Source organism: Podarcis tiliguerta (assembly GCF_965153285.1).
Source record: "Podarcis tiliguerta genome assembly, chromosome: 10".
In the NCBI taxonomy this organism is placed as follows: Eukaryota; Metazoa; Chordata; class Lepidosauria; order Squamata; family Lacertidae; genus Podarcis; species Podarcis tiliguerta.
In genome coordinates, this window is record NC_139543.1 from 456,923 (window position 1) to 475,291 (window position 18,369).

General features: G+C 43.7%; 2 protein-coding genes across 8 annotated transcripts in view; one reads left to right on the plus strand and one right to left on the minus strand.

Moving 5' to 3' along the window:
- The window catches only part of NUDT5 (nudix hydrolase 5), a 1,423,229-nt gene that overhangs the window by 423,045 nt on the left and 981,815 nt on the right, over nt 1-18,369 (minus strand). The window lies entirely within an intron of this gene.
- ITPR2 (inositol 1,4,5-trisphosphate receptor type 2) overlaps nt 505-18,369 on the plus strand; it is a 320,952-nt gene continuing 303,087 nt past the window's right edge. For 4 of the 7 annotated variants that reach the window (XM_083399206.1, XM_083399209.1, XM_083399210.1 and 1 more), the window contains exon 1: nt 505-1,324. In XM_083399206.1, coding sequence (XP_083255332.1) covers nt 1,233-1,324 — 92 coding nt within the window. In that variant the 5' untranslated portion in view covers nt 505-1,232. The remainder of the gene's footprint in view (nt 1,325-18,369) is intronic. The other 3 variants (XM_083399207.1, XM_083399208.1, XM_083399212.1) reach the window with 2 other exon arrangements.

Genomic DNA, 18,369 nt, shown 5'->3' on the forward strand with positions numbered 1-18,369 from the left:
TGTTGTAGCTATAGAGACCAATAAGGGATAGACATGTTTTATTGCAGCTGGGGCAGATGAAGGCATCCAGATTTGCTGTTAGAGATGCACCATTGTGTTTCTTCTCTCTGTACTCCTCTCAGTAGTTATTCTGTAGTCACTGGTGTGGATACACAACCTGTAGGGTTAATGTTGCCAACTTTCATGTCACAATTGCAGACATCTTTGTATCACAGAGTTGGTCTGTATACAGGTTTGGTGTCTGAAGCCAGCTCCCCACAAAGCACATCCCTGGGGATCCTGCCATCTGCCGTTCTGTGTACATGACCAAGCCAGCGTAGAGGTCGCTGACACAAAAGTGCAACCATGCTGGGAATGTGAGCTTGGGAGAGCTCATCTAGACTATGTCCTGCCATGTGGTGCCCAAAATCTTCCTGACAGCACATATGCAGACCGCACTGAGGCGTCCTTCCTCTGAAAATACAGCTGGTCATAAGTTATAAGTAAGGTAGCACGGCACGAATCACTTCTCCACGTTTCTTTGAACAGCACAGGCAGAGATTGCTCAGCAGAGAACACACCTTGGGGCATTCCGCTCCCCCCTCCTCTTTTACCTTCCCTGAGTTCCGCCCCACAGCGCAGTCGGCTCTTGCGATTGGTTGGGACGACGCCGAGAGCCTATCCTCAGCTGACTCAATGGGAACCAGCTCTTGGGGTTTTTTTATTTCTTTATTTTTTGCAAGAGTTTCAGTTTAGGCAGAAAAACCTGGAGAAACCAGGGCGCTGGAGCAGGGCTGACAAGAGGAGAAGAGAAGCGGTGGTAAACTGCAGGAAGAAGAGGCGCAGGAAGAAGCGTGGATTAAAAGAGTTAAAAGAAGACAAGGAGTTAAACGAAGAGGCGAAAAGGAGAAGGAAGAGGAGGGTCTGACGAGCAAGGCTGCAACTGCTGTAGCAGGGACCACGTTTCCTGCGCTTTTGGAGATAAGCGCAAAAAGGCGCAAAAAGAGGGAGCCTTTTGTGGAAAGTGGAGTTAAGGGGGCTGCTGGGTCTGGGGTTCCCCCCGCCCCGAGCTGCAACATCTCCTTGGAGGCACGGGTCGCCACCAGCTGGCGCTGTTCGTGGCTGGCTGGGTGGGCAAAGAACTCATTTGCAAATTGACCGCCCCGCTGGTTTGCCCGAACCCTTTTTTTGCAAGGTATTTTTTAAATAAAGGAGTTTTGGTAGGCAAGAAACCGCGTCGAAGATGAGACAAGATGTCTGACAAAATGTCTAGCTTTCTGTACATCGGGGATATCGTCTCCCTCTACGCCGAGGGCTCGGTGAACGGCTTCATCAGCACTCTGGGGTAAGGATTGTGTGAACGGGAGGATCCGCGGAGGATCGGCGGAGGGATGCGCGGGTGCGGGTGCGCGCGCCTTTGGTTACCAGCGCCTTGCTTTTAGAAGACCTTCCCTGTGCGCTTCTTGCAGTCCTTGTTTACTTTCGATTTCCTGGCGAGCTACCGCTGTTCAGCCTTCTTTGACTTTGAGAGAAAAAGGACACCAAAGTTGTAAGGTACAGGAAGCAACAGCTGGAGAGGAATGGGCAGCGGCCGCAACCCTAGCACTGAAGCTTCTGCTATTGCGCGGCGTAAAGAGAGGAAGAGAAAAAAACGTAGGAAATTATTTTAAGAAGCCGGGTCTCTTAAACTTCGGGCAACTTCCCTGCGTGCAGCCGTAACCGCGCGCTGGCCCAGCTGAAAGTGAGAGCGGCGGCGATCTAGCCAAAAGAAACAGCAATTTTAAGACGCATTTGTATCCGTGGGAAAGGGGTTGCAGTGCAGTTTTGTCCACGTCTGCCCTGTTGAGTTCAGTGAGACTTACCTCTAAGTGAAGTGGGTTACATAGGATCGCAGCCTTAAGCAATGTGCTCAATTTTGCCAGGGATCAGTGAGATTAAAGCGCTTACCCTTGCACACCTGATCCTATGAATGCTTGCCGGAAGTAAGCTTCGCTGCTTACTTCCCAGTAAACAGGCACGAGACTGTCGTTTCTTATTTTTTCGCTGCTGCTGCAGTACTGATGGCTAAGCTATTTACTTACTTGCTGATACCTTTTTTGTTGCATTCCGTACATTACCTATTTGAATCTAATAATCTGCATTAGCTAGAATGTGCATTTGATTTTAAAACGTCCTTTTCAGTTTGTTTATCCCACATTCACAGTGTTCATATGTGTACCCAAATAGCCCAGGAGAAGCACAAAAGTGTCTTCAGTATCATATGTGAAAATATATTTTGGTATCAAAGCAAAATAATAATAATAATAATAATAATAATAATAATAATTAATAATAATAATAAATAAAAGTGTGGGGAGAAATTGGTCTCATTGTTTTTTTATAAGTTTTGAAAGATCTTATTTTAGTTGCTGCAAACTAAGGGAACTGCAGATTTTTCTTTGCATAGTCAGTTCACATGTGCATGATCACTGACCATAGCATTGTGATGGCTTTGCTCCATGTGTATGTCTTCCCATTATGGGAGATACACTTTTTTCTTTTAAAGTAACCCTCTGCTCAGTTCTTTAAACAATAAGCCATTTAAGCATGACCAGGAGCCTGTTCTCATGGATGTTAAAAGTTTATGGATGTGCAGTTTATTCACCCGAGTCAACTGAGGTGCCCGTTTTCAAGCAGGGGGCTTATTGCGTAAACAGCACTTCCTGCTGAGGTTTCTGCTTTCATGCGATTACTAAAACAACGGCTCCTCTCTGCAATAGCTGCTTTCATGATAAGCTTTTCAATCAATCAGCCTGATAATAGTTACCATGGCATAAACCTGGTCCGTAAAAACAAAAAGATAGTCATTATGCCACTGTTTATGTAAGAACTACTTCAAACTTTGTGGTATACTTCATAGGTATAGTGAACAGTGACTACCCCAATTTATCCAAGGGAATGTGGGCTGAATAACTGTACTTCATTGAATATTATCGTTGACAAGCCTCCAGGTTTCCACAGTGCAAACTTTCATTGGTTTCCAGGTTTTATGTCACATTTCTGTTCTCATTTTTGTATCTGTATCTGAATATGAATATGTAGGTTGATGCAGATAGTCTCCACAAACAGATGTTCCTGGCCTGTATCACTTGGAATTTCAAGGGGGCTATTGTTGAATGCTTCCCTGTACACACACAAAAAAGACTTTATTCACATAGAAAACTAGATGTCAGGAAGGTTTATAACTTACCCTTTCCCCTAATGTGTTAGTTCTCTATAGGTTTGAATGGGGGAGCAATTAAAACTGATTCGCAGTCTGAATTTGTGCAGTCTAGGACCGACAAAAGGAAGTACTACTTCATACAGCACATCATAGATAAGCTATGAGGTACAGTATCACAAGATGTAGTGATGGTTGCCAGCTTGGAAACCTTTAAAATGAGATTAGGCAAGTTGATGGCATGTAATGCTTCCAGTGGCTACTCTTCATGAATACCAATTGCTGCAGAGCAGGAGACTGCTGTTGTGGTCCTGTCTGCTTGTGGGTTCTCCATAGGCATCCGGTTGGGCCCTGTGTGAAGACATTACTGGGATAAAAAGTCTTTGGTCTGACTCAATATGGCTGTTGTTCAGTTTTATTGCATGATCTCAGTTAATGACTGCAGTGGCAGTAGCCACCCAGAGTGGCTGGGGAAACTCAGCCAGATGGGTGGGGTATGTGTGTGTGTGTGTGTGTGTGTGTATATATATATATATATATATATATATATATATTAATGCAACTTAACCTACACTGTGCATTGTTACTGCTTCCTAGAGTTTTGTCTCCCAGTCACCAACTTTCAGTTGATGGGGCAGGGGAAACTAGTCTGGCTGTAACCCTTATTGTGGGGAGTCTGAAATCAGTAATCTGAAAGTGATTGTGATTGTCAGATTTATGGTTCTATCCATGTGTTGAATATTTACATGTTATGCTCCCTGCTGCCTTGTGACTTTCTTAGTCATGTCCCTGAGGTGGAATGTATTTTAAAGAAGAGTAGTATTGACTTGCCTCCAAAACAAATTCTTTCTGCTAGAAATAATGTTCTGATTGTGTTATGTACAAAGCATCCTGAAATGACTGTAGGTGATACTTACCGTAAGTTTGTCCCTTTAAAAACAAGACAGTGTAATGTTGCAATCCTATGGAGCAAGTCCTATTGTACATCAGCATAGATAATTCTCAAGTTAATGCATAAGATTGGATTTCATGTTTCTAGCCATGTATTTAAATGAGTTTGGTATTTGGTTTTCAGACTCTTACAAGGTGAAACTGTATTTACAAATCTTCAAATGTAGTTCTTTCAAAATTAACATACAGTGGTGCCTCGCAAGACGGAAAACCCGCTAGACGAAAGGGTTTTCCGTTTTGGAGGTGCTTCGCAAAACGAATTTGCTATGGGCTTGCTTCGCAAGACAAAAATGTCTTGCGATTCCTGGGGTTTTCCCCCCCGCTCCTCACCCCCTTTTTCTAAGGCACTAAGCTGCTAATAGCCTTTTAGCAGCTAATCCGCTAATCCCTTAAACCTTTAATAGCCGCTAAACCACTAATAGCGCTAATCCGCTAATCCGCTAATGGGCTTGCTTGGCAAGACGAAAAAACCGCTAGACGAAGAGACTCACGGAACGGATTCTTTTCGGCTTGCGAGGCACCACTGTATATTATTTTTTTAAAAAAATAACTACTGTTTTCTTTATTTAAGGTCCCTTGAAGAATTGAGTACATTGGTCACCATGCATGTCTTCTTCTTCTTCTTCTTCTTCTTCTTCTTCTTCTTCTTCTCCTTCTCCTTCTCCTTCTCCTTCTCCTTCTCCTCCTCCTCCTCCTCCTCCTCCTCCTCCTAGTTTTTAACTGGGGTGTTTGTGTTACTTCCTGGTGCAACTGGACTTCTCTGCGACCCTTCTCCTCTGCAGGGAGGTGGGACTGATTCAGATGGTCTGCCCCCCCCCCACTTAATGGATCCAAATGGTTTCCAGAGAATGCTGGGGATGTTTTCTCCCACATTGGTGGCCTTTCAGCTGATTCCCTGGTGGCCCGCTGGAATGTGGCGTTAACTAGGGCTATCGAATATCCGGCTCCGAAGCGCCCTCTCCGATTGCATGGAGCTCAGACAGCCCCATGGTTTTCCCCAGAGCTGAGGGCAATGAAACAATCGTTGAGACGGCTAGAGTGCTGGTGGTGGAAAACTCATTCTGAATCAGACCGGACACAGGTTAGAGCTCAACGTCGAGCCTACCAAGTGGCAATAGCGATGGCGAAGAGGACCTTCTTTACTGCCTCTATTCCATCTGCAGAAAATAGCAGCAGGAGACTCTTTCAGGTGGTTCGTAATTTAACGGAACCACCTGTACCATAAGGGCCTAATAAGGCCCCCAAGATCTCCTGCAATGATTTTGCAAAGTTTTCTGCAGATAAAGTCGCTCAGATTCGGAAAGAGGTAGACTCTACCGTGGGAGCAGGGCCATGGCAGGAGAGTGCCAGAGTCCTGTCTAGTCTAGTTGCATAGGATCAATTTCAATCTTTTACCTTCAAGGATGTAGACAGGTTGCTTGGACAAGTGAAACCAACTACCTTTCCCATTGATCCTTGCCCATCTGGGCTAATAAGAGCAAGCCAGGAAGGGCTGGGCGATGGGCTCTGCGATGTGGTGAATGCTTCCCTCTGTGAGAGAGTCTCCCCAGCTCCGCTGAAAGAGGCAGTCATTAAACCGCTTCTTTAAAAAACATCTCTTGACCCGGCCGATATGGCCAACTATTGCTCAGTCAGTCTCAAATCTTCTGAACAACTCCAAGCATGCCTGGAGGATGCAGACCATTTGGATCCCTTCCAATCAGGATTCAGGCCTCATCATCATGGGACTAAAACTGCCTTGGTTGCGCTGGTTGATGATCTCTGGCGGGCTAGGGACAAGAGTGAAAGCTGTTTCCTAGTTCTGCTGGATCTCTCAGCGGCCTTTGATATCATCAACCATGACATCCTTCTGGACCGTCTAGAGGAGCTGGGAGCTGGGGCAGGTAGACTGGTGACTGGGAGTGGCCGTTGAGACCATATAACACCAGTCCTAAAAGACCTACATTGGCTTCCAGTACATTTACAAGCACAATTCAAAGTGTTGGTGTTGACCTTTAAAGCCCTAAATGGCCTCGGCCCAGTATATCTGAAGGAGCATCTGCACCCCCATTGTTCACTGAAGTCCAGCTCTGAGGGCCTTCTGGTGGTTCCCTCGCTGCGAGAAGTGAGGTTACAGGGAACCAGACAGAGGGCCTTCTCAGTGGCGCCTGCCCTCCCTCCATATGTCAAGGAAATAAACAACTATCTGACTTTTAGAAGGCAGCCCTGTTTAGGGAAGTTTTTAATGTTTGGTGTTTTATCACTTTATTATTATTATTAAAAATATTCTGTTGGGAGCCGCCCAGAGTTGCTGGAGAAACCCAGCCAGATGAGCAGGGTATTATTATTATTATTATTATTATTATTATTAATTACAGAGCAAACAGGTAAACAAGGAATGGTACATATATTATCTCTACTTTCAATTCATATTCTTTTTCACAGTTCATTTATGTTTGGTGAGAGACATTTTTTGTCATAGACATCTTGCAGTTGGGGAAAACGGGAGTGGGGGAGAGAGATGAGGATGTTGTTCTTTCATTCTACATATTCTTAATGTAGGGGGGGGTTGTGTCAGCATCACATGGGTAGGTTTTCTGTTTGTATATTTATTTATTTTTATTGATATTGTGAGAGGTTAGCATTTCCAAGATTGGTTGGCTGTACTTAGTTGATTGCGGTGTGGCTTACTTGTGGAAGATATTTAATAGGGCTAGTATTGGAGTTGCTTCTATTACTTGTTTTGTTATTTTGTGAATTTCCTGCGGCACTGATATCCAGAAGGATTGGATTTGGGGGCATTCCATATTGTTCTCTTCTGGATGAAGACTAAATACGTTTAGACTTTGGGTAAAGGTAAAGGTAAAGGTACCCCTGCCCATACGGGCCAGTCTTGACAGACTCTAGGGTTGTGCGCCCATCTCACTCAAGAGGCCGGGGGCCAGCGCTGTCCGGAGACACTTCCGGGTCACGTGGCCAGCGTGACATCGCTGCTCTGGCGAGCCGCACACGGAAACGGCGTTTACCTTCCCGCTAGTAAGCGGTCCCTTTTTATCTACTGGCACCTGGGAGTGCTTTCGAACTGCTAGGTTGGCAGGCGCTGGGACCGAACAACGGGAGCGCACCCCGTCACGGGGATTCGAACCGCCGACCTTTCGATCGGCAAGCCCTAGGCGCTGAGGCTTTTACCCACAGTGCCACCCGCATCCCTAGACTTTGGGTACAACACAGCAAATTTAGGCTGCAAACGTATATACACAGAACTGAGAGATCAGTGGAACTTACTTATCAGTAGATATGTAAAGGATTGTGTTAAAGCCCATTGATTTGAAACCAGTGGGTAGATAGCTTGATCATGCCTTATTGATTTGGCACTCATTATTATAATTGTTAACTTCTTAAGCACCGCTCCGCTATGCTTGTCAAATTGTATGTTTGTGTAGCCTTTAAATTGTGATTTCAATGGGCCTGAAAACACTACTCGGGCACTTCATAAACGTGTTTGGTGATGGCTTTCTATCTTTACATAAGGGTATACAGTGGTACCTCAGGTTACGTACGCTTCAGGTTACAGACTCTGCTAACCCAGAAATATTACCTCGGGTTAAGAACTTTGCTTCAGGATGAGAACAGAAATCGTGCTCCGGCGGCGCAGCAGCAGCAGGAGGCCCCATTAGTTAAAGTGATGCTTTAGGTTAAGAACAGTTTCAGGTTAAGAACGGACCTCTGGAACGAATTAAGTACGTAACCACAGGTACCACTGTAATGCAAGAGACATTCTTTTGAATACTTCTTTACTTGAAGGCTTTGTAGCATATGAAAGCTTCATGAGTGCAACTTTGATGATAACGATATACTATATAGCATATTTTCCCAACTCTAGAGAGAAAAAGAGGGATACTTCTAAAGTATATTAACAACCTTTTTCTTGCACTATGGAGAATAGGAGGCCTTGTTGCTTCCACACTTTACATATTTATGAAAGCTAAGAATTTGAGTGGCGTTTTTGTTCTTACAGGAGATCTGGTTGTACTTTATGAACCAGAGCTGCAGCCCAAGCAAACTGGGTTATTGGAAGGGTGCAGTTTGTGCCCATGTACATGTATTTACATTCATGTGCCCTATTTATAACGATGTGTTTGTCTCACTCAGAGATTTAACTACAGTGGTACCTCAGTTTAAGTACTTAATTCGTTCCGGAGGTCCGTTCTTAACTTGAAACGGTTCTTAACCTGAAGCACTACTTTAGCTAATGGGGCCTCCTGCTGCCGCCGTGCCACCGGAGCCCTGTTTCTGTTCTTATCCTGAAGCAAAATTCTTAACCTGAAGCACTATTTCTGGGTTAGCGGAGTCTGTAACCTGAAGCGTATGTAACCCAAGGTACCACTGTACTTCTAGAGAATTAATTTTGTTGGTTAACACTTTTATTTGTTTTGAGAAGACATTCCTTATCTCTCCCAAATTCTGACAGCATTTTTTTTTTTACCAGAGACTCCCGAAAAGAGGAACGGCATTTACATTGTTTGTGGTCCTACTGTAATTCTCTCTGAAAGCCAATGGAAAGCTTTATAATAGTTTCCATGATGTGTATCCAAAGCAAACATACACGCTCATGAGGCAGTCAGTAGATGTGTCTCATGGATTGTCTGAATCATGAAAGGTTTGTTGATGTACTCTGGAACAAAGCAGCTCCATCCAGTTTGGTATGTGGTTTGCTTTTGTAATTCCAATTTATCTGTAATAAAACACATAGTAGTGGCTTTTATTCTCTGGACAGTTACGCTCCTTAAACCACGTGGTTTTAATGGATTTAAACAGTATAAACTTGTGAAAAAATTCAGCCAAACTGAGAAATCTACGCTAAAGAAGACATGCACAAACAGTTCTGCAGCAGTTCTGCCTTTCATGGGATTTCTACACCATAATCATTTATGGTGATTACTGTTTTTCACTGGAAAAGACCCTGATGTTGGGAAAGATGGAGGGCACAAGGAGAAGGGGACGACAGAGGACGAGATGGTTAGACAGTGTTCTCGAAGCTACAAACATGAATCTGACCGAACTGCGGGTGGCAGTGGAGGACAGAAGTGCCTGGCGTGCTCTGGTCCATGGGGTCACGAAGAGTCGGACACGACTGAACGACTAAACAACAACAACAACTGTTTTACACCAGTTTTACAGTCATTTACAACAGTTTATAGATCTGCAGTTCTCACTGTTCACTAGGGTCTACCTGTTCATTACATAAGTTTAGATGTGTGGTGTAGGTGTGCCCTTATTCTAAATAAATGTTTTGCAAAAGTAAACATGATCTACAATATCCTGAAAAGTGAGGAGCAGCATGGAAGCGAGTGGCCGCCAGTGCCACAGACACCGCTGCCACCGCTGCTCCTCGCTTTTCAGAATATTGTAGACAGTGGCGGGTTCTGGCAATTGGCGGGCCGGATTGAGGACTCTGGTGGGCTGGATCCAGCCTGCGGACCTTAGTTTGAGGACCCCTGCTTTGAAGTAAAGATCCATAGATTTAGCTAAGCATTCTTTACACACCGCAAAGTATCATTTCTGGTTCCTGGGGGGATGTGCACCAAAGTTTAAGTTAAATGAGACTAATGCATGATTAGAGACTGTTATAGACCCAATTTCTGCATTCACCACCTGATGAAGATCACCTTTTGGTATTAATATTAGGTCTATGCATGACATTGATTTACACTGGTACCTCGGGTTAAGTACTTAATTCGTTCTGGAGGTCCGTACTTAACCTGAAACTGTTCTTAACCTGAAGCACCACTTTAGCTAATGGGGCCTCCTGCTGCTGCCGCGACGCTAGAGCACAATTTCTGTTCTCAACCTCAAGCAAAGTTCTTAACCTGAAGCACTATTTCTGGGTTAGCGGAGTCTGTAACCTGATGCGTATGTAACCTGAGGTACCACTGTAGAGGCTTTCCCCATTAGAAGCAATATCTTTGAAAAAAGTGAATATGAGGGCTAAATGGTGGACATATAGAGAGCTGTTAACCGAAGTAGAAAATCAGGTAAAATTAAAAGACTTTGAAGATAAGAGAACTGGTAACAAATTGGTCACAGTTTCATCAATTAAATGATATTTCTAAGACAGAAAGGTTTTAGTTATGAGTTATCAAGATTTCAGAAAGATGTCTTAGAAAATAATACAAAATTATTGTTGAAAATGTATAATTTGCTCCTGGAATGGCATACAAAAGACGAACTGGTTAAATCAGTGATGATACACTGGGCGAAATACTTGGGGCATAATATACAAATGATAGACTGGGAGAGGCTATGGAAAACAGATTTGAAATTTATGGCATGTTGTTCATTGAAAGAAAACTATATGAAAATGAAGTACTGGTGGTATTTGATCTCTGTTAACTTAGCAAAAATGTATAGAACGAGCACAAATATGCTGGAAATGTAAAGAAAAAGAAGGTACCTTTTATCATTTTTGGTGGACGTGTAATAAAAAAATTCTGGGAGATGATATATAATGAAATGAAAAAAATGTTTAAAATAACTTTTGTTAATAAACCAGAAGCTTTCTTATTAGGAATTATAGGTACCAAGATTCCAAAAGACCAGAAAAGTTTGTTTATGTATGTGACAACAGCTGCATGGATACAACTAGCCCAGAGATGGAAGGAAGAGACAATCCTGACCAGAGAAGAATGGCAAATCAAGATGATGGACTATGCCGAAATGGCAAAATTAACTGGGAAGCTCAGAAATCAAGAAGACAAGAACCTTAAAAAAGAATGGGGAAAGTTTATAATTTATTTATGAAACCACTGCAAGCAGGTTAACACATTTTCAGGGTTTTAACCACACTTGTAAAGTAACAGAAAGTATAGATAATTTAGGATAACAATTTGGATAAGTATTGATATGCAGTTGTAATTATTATGTTATGCTTGATTGAGTGGAGTCCAGATCCTTTTCATGCATAGGGAAGCAAAACAATTTCTTTCTTCTGTTCAGAGTTGTCTTATTTCTTTATGCCTTTTTTGGTTGTCCAGGCTGAAAGGGTACTCTTGTGTGCTTGAACTGGGGAGAGGCGTTGAGGAGAGTCTTGGAGCTGGAGCTCTTTGAGAATGTTGTCAGCCTGCTAGTTATCACCCAGGTTCTGGTTTGTGCTGGACTATGTCTGCTTCTTTTAGAGCTGATGTATAAGGTCGAAGAGCCCTCCGCCATCCCAGTGTGGCTTGGCTGATGCCTTGGAATATTTCAGTGGTGGCTTTGCTGTATCTTAGGTTTCAAAGCTTCAGTAGTGCTTTGAAAAATGAATGAGCCTATAATATTCAAAGTGAATTTCTAGATCTCTCAGGGTTTCCCCCGTTCTGCTTTCGCCTCTTGGAAACCGGTCAGCTCTTTCTGTGTCATTGGGGGACAGTGGTATGTTTAAATTCAGGGAGAGTATCCAGTCAATAATGAACTGAACCACATCCCCACTTCCTGGATCTCTAGTAGGCCTCTTAGATGATTCCCCTCCCCCACTTTCCCGTCTGATTCTTCCTCCAGCTTCATAACTAAAAATCTCCAGTCATTTGTAAGAGCTGGATCTCAGACTGGTTGGTTAGAGCAGGATTGTGTGCATTATTTGCTGTTTTAGAAATATCTGATATTTGGTTAGAAAGCATATCAAATTTCTGCTCAAACGGAGCTAGAGCATTGGTTGCCAGATGTGAAATGTATTGGCATTATTTTCAGCTCTCCCACCCCACTACTTAACCATCTCGCTGTCTGAACACTCTCTCAGAAACTGCTCCTTTTATTTTACCTTCCAAAGTACTGACTGGCTCCACTCCCCCCCCACTAGCTCTCTGGTGGAGTTCTGAGGTACTACATCACCAGACTCCGGTCTGACTCTGCTGTCCATCACAGTCATCTTGGGTAGCTAAGGGGCCTGGATTGGAAACTCAGCTGAGTGGTAATGATGTGGGTTTCCTGGAAATTTTTGAAACGTTTTCCACAATTATTTCCCGCTGCCCAAAATTAATAGCTATTGATTCAGTGTGTTTATTTGATTTACATTTAGGCAACAAAACAAAGCACGTACGTCATATTAATTCTACCTGCTGTGCAGAAACTCTGAAAAGTTTTTCCAATAGGAAAATGCTGTTGAGTGGAAATATGTGAAAAATATTAGTTTGTGTAGAAAGTAAATACAGATCAAATCCAGCACAGGCCTAACTGGAGTGGAGGTGGGGAGTGAGGATCTCTTTGTTCGATCTTTTACACCATAGACGATACATACTGCAGGTTTTCCCCCAGCTTCGTCAGTTCAGAGCGTGTCTGTTTGTTTTCCAAATCTTTATATTTACCAAACAGATGCGTCCAGCTATGGGGTGGCATTGCAGGAGTGTCAGTCCGTCCCTTGCTCTGTGACCCAGTGCCCCTGCCGTGGGGCAAACCGCGGGTCATCGAGACAGTCCTCCACTGCCCTGGGGAGGCTGCCAGGGCTAATTACCCCCATATCAGCCCTGAATTATCGAAACGGCTGGAGTCCGATCGTGTGGGAGTCTGCCATTTCCCACCGCCGGAAACAGGAAGTCCATCAATTCAATACTTGAGCCATTGGGAGGGGAATACTTTGGATCCTGCTGATTCTTGGAAGCCTTGCCAGCAGAATGTCCCATTTTGTGTCCTAAAGCCAGCTTCTGCCAGTGGAAGCATCTCTGGGGGCAGATCTACACCCATAGAACAGTTTTCACCAGTAGTGGAGAGTCTCAGCAATGCGACTCTGTGCCCCACTGATGGGACTCCTCTTTCCCGACCAAGCCTGCAGATCTGGGGTTTAAAATTGTACTGCCTGTGTAGTTAAGTTTTCAAACAAATTCAAAGCTTTGCTTGAAATTTATTTTTGCTGGAATACTTGTGAATATTTTAAGACACAACCACTCAATAGCATACACTTCCCTTACTTTATTTAGATTTTAAGAAGAAAATGAAAACTCCGAAAAGGGTCCTCATACTAATTTTAGCATGCTTGAAGAGTTGTTCATATATTATGTGCTTCTTTGGGATCATCACCTGGGAAATAGTTCAGTCATTTATTTTAGATTTGAATAGCGATGGCCTGATTTGCAAGCAGAGCTATACCATGGGTTAGCTTTGCAGGGACAATATTTTGTGAACCTTGGAGTTGCACACGTTACCCTCTCTTCTTATCCTCTCTTCTTGGACTTGCACACGTTACCCTCCCGGTCTTATTCAACATCTTTATCAACGACTTGGATGATGGACTGAAGGGCATCCTGATCAAATTTGCAGATGACACCAAACTGGGAGGGGTGGCTAACACCCTAGAGGACAGGATCACACTTCAAAACGACCTTGGCAGATTAGAGAACTGGGCCAAAACAAACAAGATGAATTTTAACAGGGAGAAATGTAAAGTATTGCACTTGGGCAAAAAAAAATGAGAGGCACAAATACAAGATGGGTGACACCTGGCTCAAGAGCAGTACATGTGAAAAGGATCTAGGAGTCTTGGTTGACCACAAACTTGACATGAGCCAACAGTGTGACGCGGCAGCTTAAAAAGCCAATGCAATTCTGGGCTGGATCAATAGGAGTATAGCATCTAGATCAAGGAAAGTAATAGTGCCACTGTATTCTGCTCTGGTCAGACCTCACCTGGAGTACTGTGTCCAGTTCTGGGCACCACAGTTCAAGAAGGACACTGACAAGCTGGAACGTGTCCAGAGGAGGGCAACCAAAATGGTCAAAGGTCTGGAAACGATGCCTTATGAGGAACGGCTAAGGGAGCTGGGCATGTTTAGCCTGGAGAAGAGGAGGTTAAGGGGTGATATGATAGCCATGTTCAAATATATAAAAGGATGTCACATAGAGGAGGGAGAAAGGTTGTTTTCTGCTGCTCCAGAGAAGCGGACACGGAGCAATGGATCCAAACTACAAGAAAGAAGATTCCACCTAAACATTAGGAAGAACTTCCTGACAGTAAGAGCTGTTTGACAGTGGAATTTGCTGCCAAGGAGTGTGGTGGAGTCTCCTTCTTTGGAGGTCTTTAAGCAGAGGCTTGACAACCATATGTCAGGAGTGGTCTGATGGTGTTTCCTGCTTGACAGGGGGTTGGACTTGATGGCCCTTGTGGTCTCTTCCAACTCTATGATTCTATGATTCTTCTCTAGCATGGCCATGAGGCGATCAGAAGCTTCTGTCTCCATTTTAGACCACCAAATTTGGGATTGTGCCTGAACCCTAAATTGTGGTTAATTTTATTCATGGCTGGTTGAAATATTATAGTTTCTTAAATATGGTTGTAGGTTGATTTATTTTCAACTAGCAAAGATTAACCATTTTGTCAGGACTTGATGTTAAAAAATCTGTGATTAACCTAAAATGGAAGCAAAATGAACTTCTCCTTGTGGCTGTATCAGAGGACAAGGGACCCTACAAGTCCCACTTTGCCTTGTCTTCTAATGCTAAACTATGGTTTAGCCAAGTGTAATAATTTCAGTTGCTCTGCTTGACTTGTATTGTAGTCATTAATAATGTTCGTAATTAATGTCATGAAACAATGTCTTTCTAAAAGTGGAAAATTTTCCATGCCATATCACTGCTGCCTAGTGGGGCACAGCTCTCGATTAAGGCTAACTTAGCAACCAAGTTCCTGGTTTTCATGGTAGCATAAGAAAACCAATGCAAAACAATGCATTTCTTCCTCTGGCAAAAGAAAGTGTTTGCGTAATAAGAACTACCGTAGTTTTCCATGTACAAGACAATTTTTTTCCTTTAAAAATCATGCTAAGAAGTGGGTGTTTTCTTATACATGGGGGCACCTTATAGACAGAAAAGTATGGTATGTCACAGAAGATAGCTGAGTTGCTTTAGGGTATTGCTATTATGCAATAAAACTTGGAGAGGTGTTTTCAGCAGTCAGCATGGGGCGGGGTGGCTTTAGCTGCATGGAATAAATCGCTCAGCATGACTTGGGTTGTTGTTTTTTGAGTGCATGAACAAGAGGGGGATTGTGGTGCTCTCAAGGTGGCAGGCTGGCACTTCAAAGTAGTGTCACAGCCCCAGTAGGAGTTGAGCCCAAGTAGGAGTACACCCTGTAGGAATGAGAGCAGCCCTGGGGCTTGCCCATGGACCTAATATTTGACATTAGTTATAGGTACATCAGCAGTGCCAGGAGCATTTCTGCTACCACATGACATTACAGCGGTTGTAACCTGAGGCAATTTACTGATTTTTGCAATAAGTTTTATTTACAGCTTTCCCCTATATGCTAACTGGAAGTCATTATGCTAATTCACAAAGCCACCTGTTAGATAATGCCTGGGCTGTTTACAGTTTTCTGGGGGTCCTTGGGCACAGAACTCGGTCCCTGGGCCCTTTGGCCCCTCCCTTTCCTCCTCAAATCACACCCTTCCTTCTCAGCCCATCACCTTTAGACTCAGACAAATCTTAACCAACATGGCGTCCCCAGTTTTCCGCGGTTCCTATCAGTAGCTGTTATCTGAAACATGCCTAACAATATATGGATAATCCTGCTCCATTAAACTTATTCCATACATGGAGTCAGTGCTCTTTTTCTAGAAAAAGAAGTGCTGGAACTCACCATAAATGTCTCCCTTGTTTTCTTATAATGGCAATGGTGCCCACCTGAGAGGGGCCAAAACTGACTTCCAGTGAGTTCTGGCTGAAAACAGCCCTGCATGGAGCTGATGGAAAATTTGCATTTTAAAAGAACATGCTTTTAACATCAGCCTGACACATTAATGTAAGATGGGAAGCCTTTCCTGGCTTGAAGATAAATGGTGGGAGTTGCATTGAGTTGATTAAATACAGTACAGTGGTGCCCCGCAAGACGAATGCCTCGCAAGACGAAAAACCCGCTAGACGAAAAACCCGCAAAACGAATTTCCTATGGGCTTGCTTCGCAAGACGAAAATGTCTTGCGAGTTCCTGCATTTTTTTTCCGCTCCCCACCCCCTTTATCTAAGGCACTAAGCTGCTAATAGCCTTTTAGCAGCTAATCCGCTAATCCCTTAAGGCTTTAATAGCCGCTAATAGCCGCTAAACCGCTAATAGCGCTAATCCGCTAATGGGGTTGCTTCGCAAGACGAAAAAACTGCTAGACGAAGAGACTCGCGGAACGGATTCTTTTCGTCTTGCGAGGCACCACTGTATTTGTATTCCGCTTTTCTAACAGCAAATGCTGAGCTCAAAACAGCTCACAATAATCACAATAGCATTAAAAAACACACACATTGCAATCACTACAGTGGTACCTCCGGTTGTGGATGGGATCTGTTCCAGAGCTCCAGCTGGATCCTGAGGTTTCAGCAACCAGAGGTGCCTGTTCTGTGCATGCACGTGGCATGTAGAGCACTTCTGTGCATGCACGAGCGGCGAAACCCGGAAAAATACTTCCGGGTTTGCTGCTTTCACAACCCGAAGTTTACATTACCTGAGGGTAACCGTAAGCTGAGGTTCTACTGTATAATATAAACCACAGAACATAAAACAAACCACAAGAACGAAACCACCAAAACAATGGCAGTGGCACAAGTACTCTCAGCTGCCACCTTGATGCCTTCAGTTTGACCATTTTTTAAATATGCCATTGATGGGCGAGAATGGCCCCAGATTGGAGACGATGGTGGGAGCAGAAGTGAGTGAGAACAGTAGGGAGGATGCAGCAGGCAGGAGGAAGATGGAGGAAAAAGGCACTCTTTGTGGGGACAGACGAGCAAAAGAGGTGGTTGCTGTGGTGTGGTATGTGTGTGTGTTGGGTGGGGGGGGGGGAGAAATGACAGCAACCATGACCTACCTTGGATGCCAGCTGTGTTGTGCTTTCCATGATGAATGGGCTGGGGAATAAGAAGGTCCTGGAAGGGGCATTTGGGTCTCAGTATAAACCCAAACAAATTCTGCTTCTCTTTGGGAATAGGCTTTCCACAGTGTTGCCTCCTCTTTGCCTAAGTGAACCCATAGCATTGGCTAGCTTTCTGTGAGGTTTAAGCAGTGAATGAAGTGGGGGAAATGAGGATTTTCTCTGAACACAATGAAAGGAAACCTTATAATAAACTAACTAAAATACAAAGCTTTCCCAGCACATTACCTTCTAGCTCTTGTTTTCCATCCTGTTTCTGCATTCCAGGTCCCTTTGCAAGACTTGTACTGGGTACGAATTCCTTCAGAAACACTGAAAACGTTCATGTTAAGAGTTTGGCCTAGTGACAACTTACTTGTTCCACTGCCAGCCGTTCATGGCTTTGCTTTTTAGGCCAGAGAGATGAAGAACCAGTACCCGATGTCAGCTGGAAGCTGTTTGGGCTTTCTGCTCCCATCAGCTATTACACAGCCCAATCCCCACAACACACTTTTGAGCTGACATTAGCCCTGAATACTCTCTCCTTTGTATGGGTCCACTTAGTGGGCAGTTGGTAGTTTAGTATTGGTCAGCACCATATAATATCTTGCCTCTCAGCACTCCATTCTTCCTTGGTCAATTTTTGTTTTCACCTCTTCGGACTCGCTCAAGAATAAAATATGGCCATCCAGGTTTTGCTACGGGAAGCAGAGATAGCAAGGCTTAGCTCTTGCTGCTGCTCTTCATAATAATAATAATAATAATAATAATAATAATAATAATAATAATAATAATTTTATTTATATCTTGCCCTCCCCAGCTGAAGCCGGGTTCAGAGTGGCTAGCAACAGTAAAATAATACAGCATTCTAAAATCAATTCATTATAAAATCAGTTCAAATCAAATTCATGTGCTCTGCTCACTTCTGCATCTCCTTACATCTCGCACCAGGTACTCATGTTCATGCATAACTTCCACTTGAGCCCAGCGCAGTACTTTTTCTTCCTCTGCACTTCCTCCAACCTATGAGTCCTGGAGATGGAAGTTAATTGGGAACAGAGAAGTGGAAGAGGAAGAGGGAGACCCCCTAGAGAGTCTGCAATAATTTGCAGCCAGCAAATTGAGTTGGGTTGAAACTTGCAACACAGTCTTCTCAATAAAGTTTTTTTAAAGGTACCATCTGCATTTTTTAAAGATACCCATCTGCAGATTGAAACCTTCCCCTTGCTCCTGGTAGCTGGCAGGCAAACATGGAGATTTCAGGTCAGCCCTGGAAGTTTGGCAACCCTAGTTGTTGCTCAGGAGGCCCTATATCATATTGCAAAGGCCCACTTTCCACCAAGTGCATCTCTGAAGATGGCAGAACATAAAGCAGAACCTCAGTTGTGAAGAGCAGTGCAGA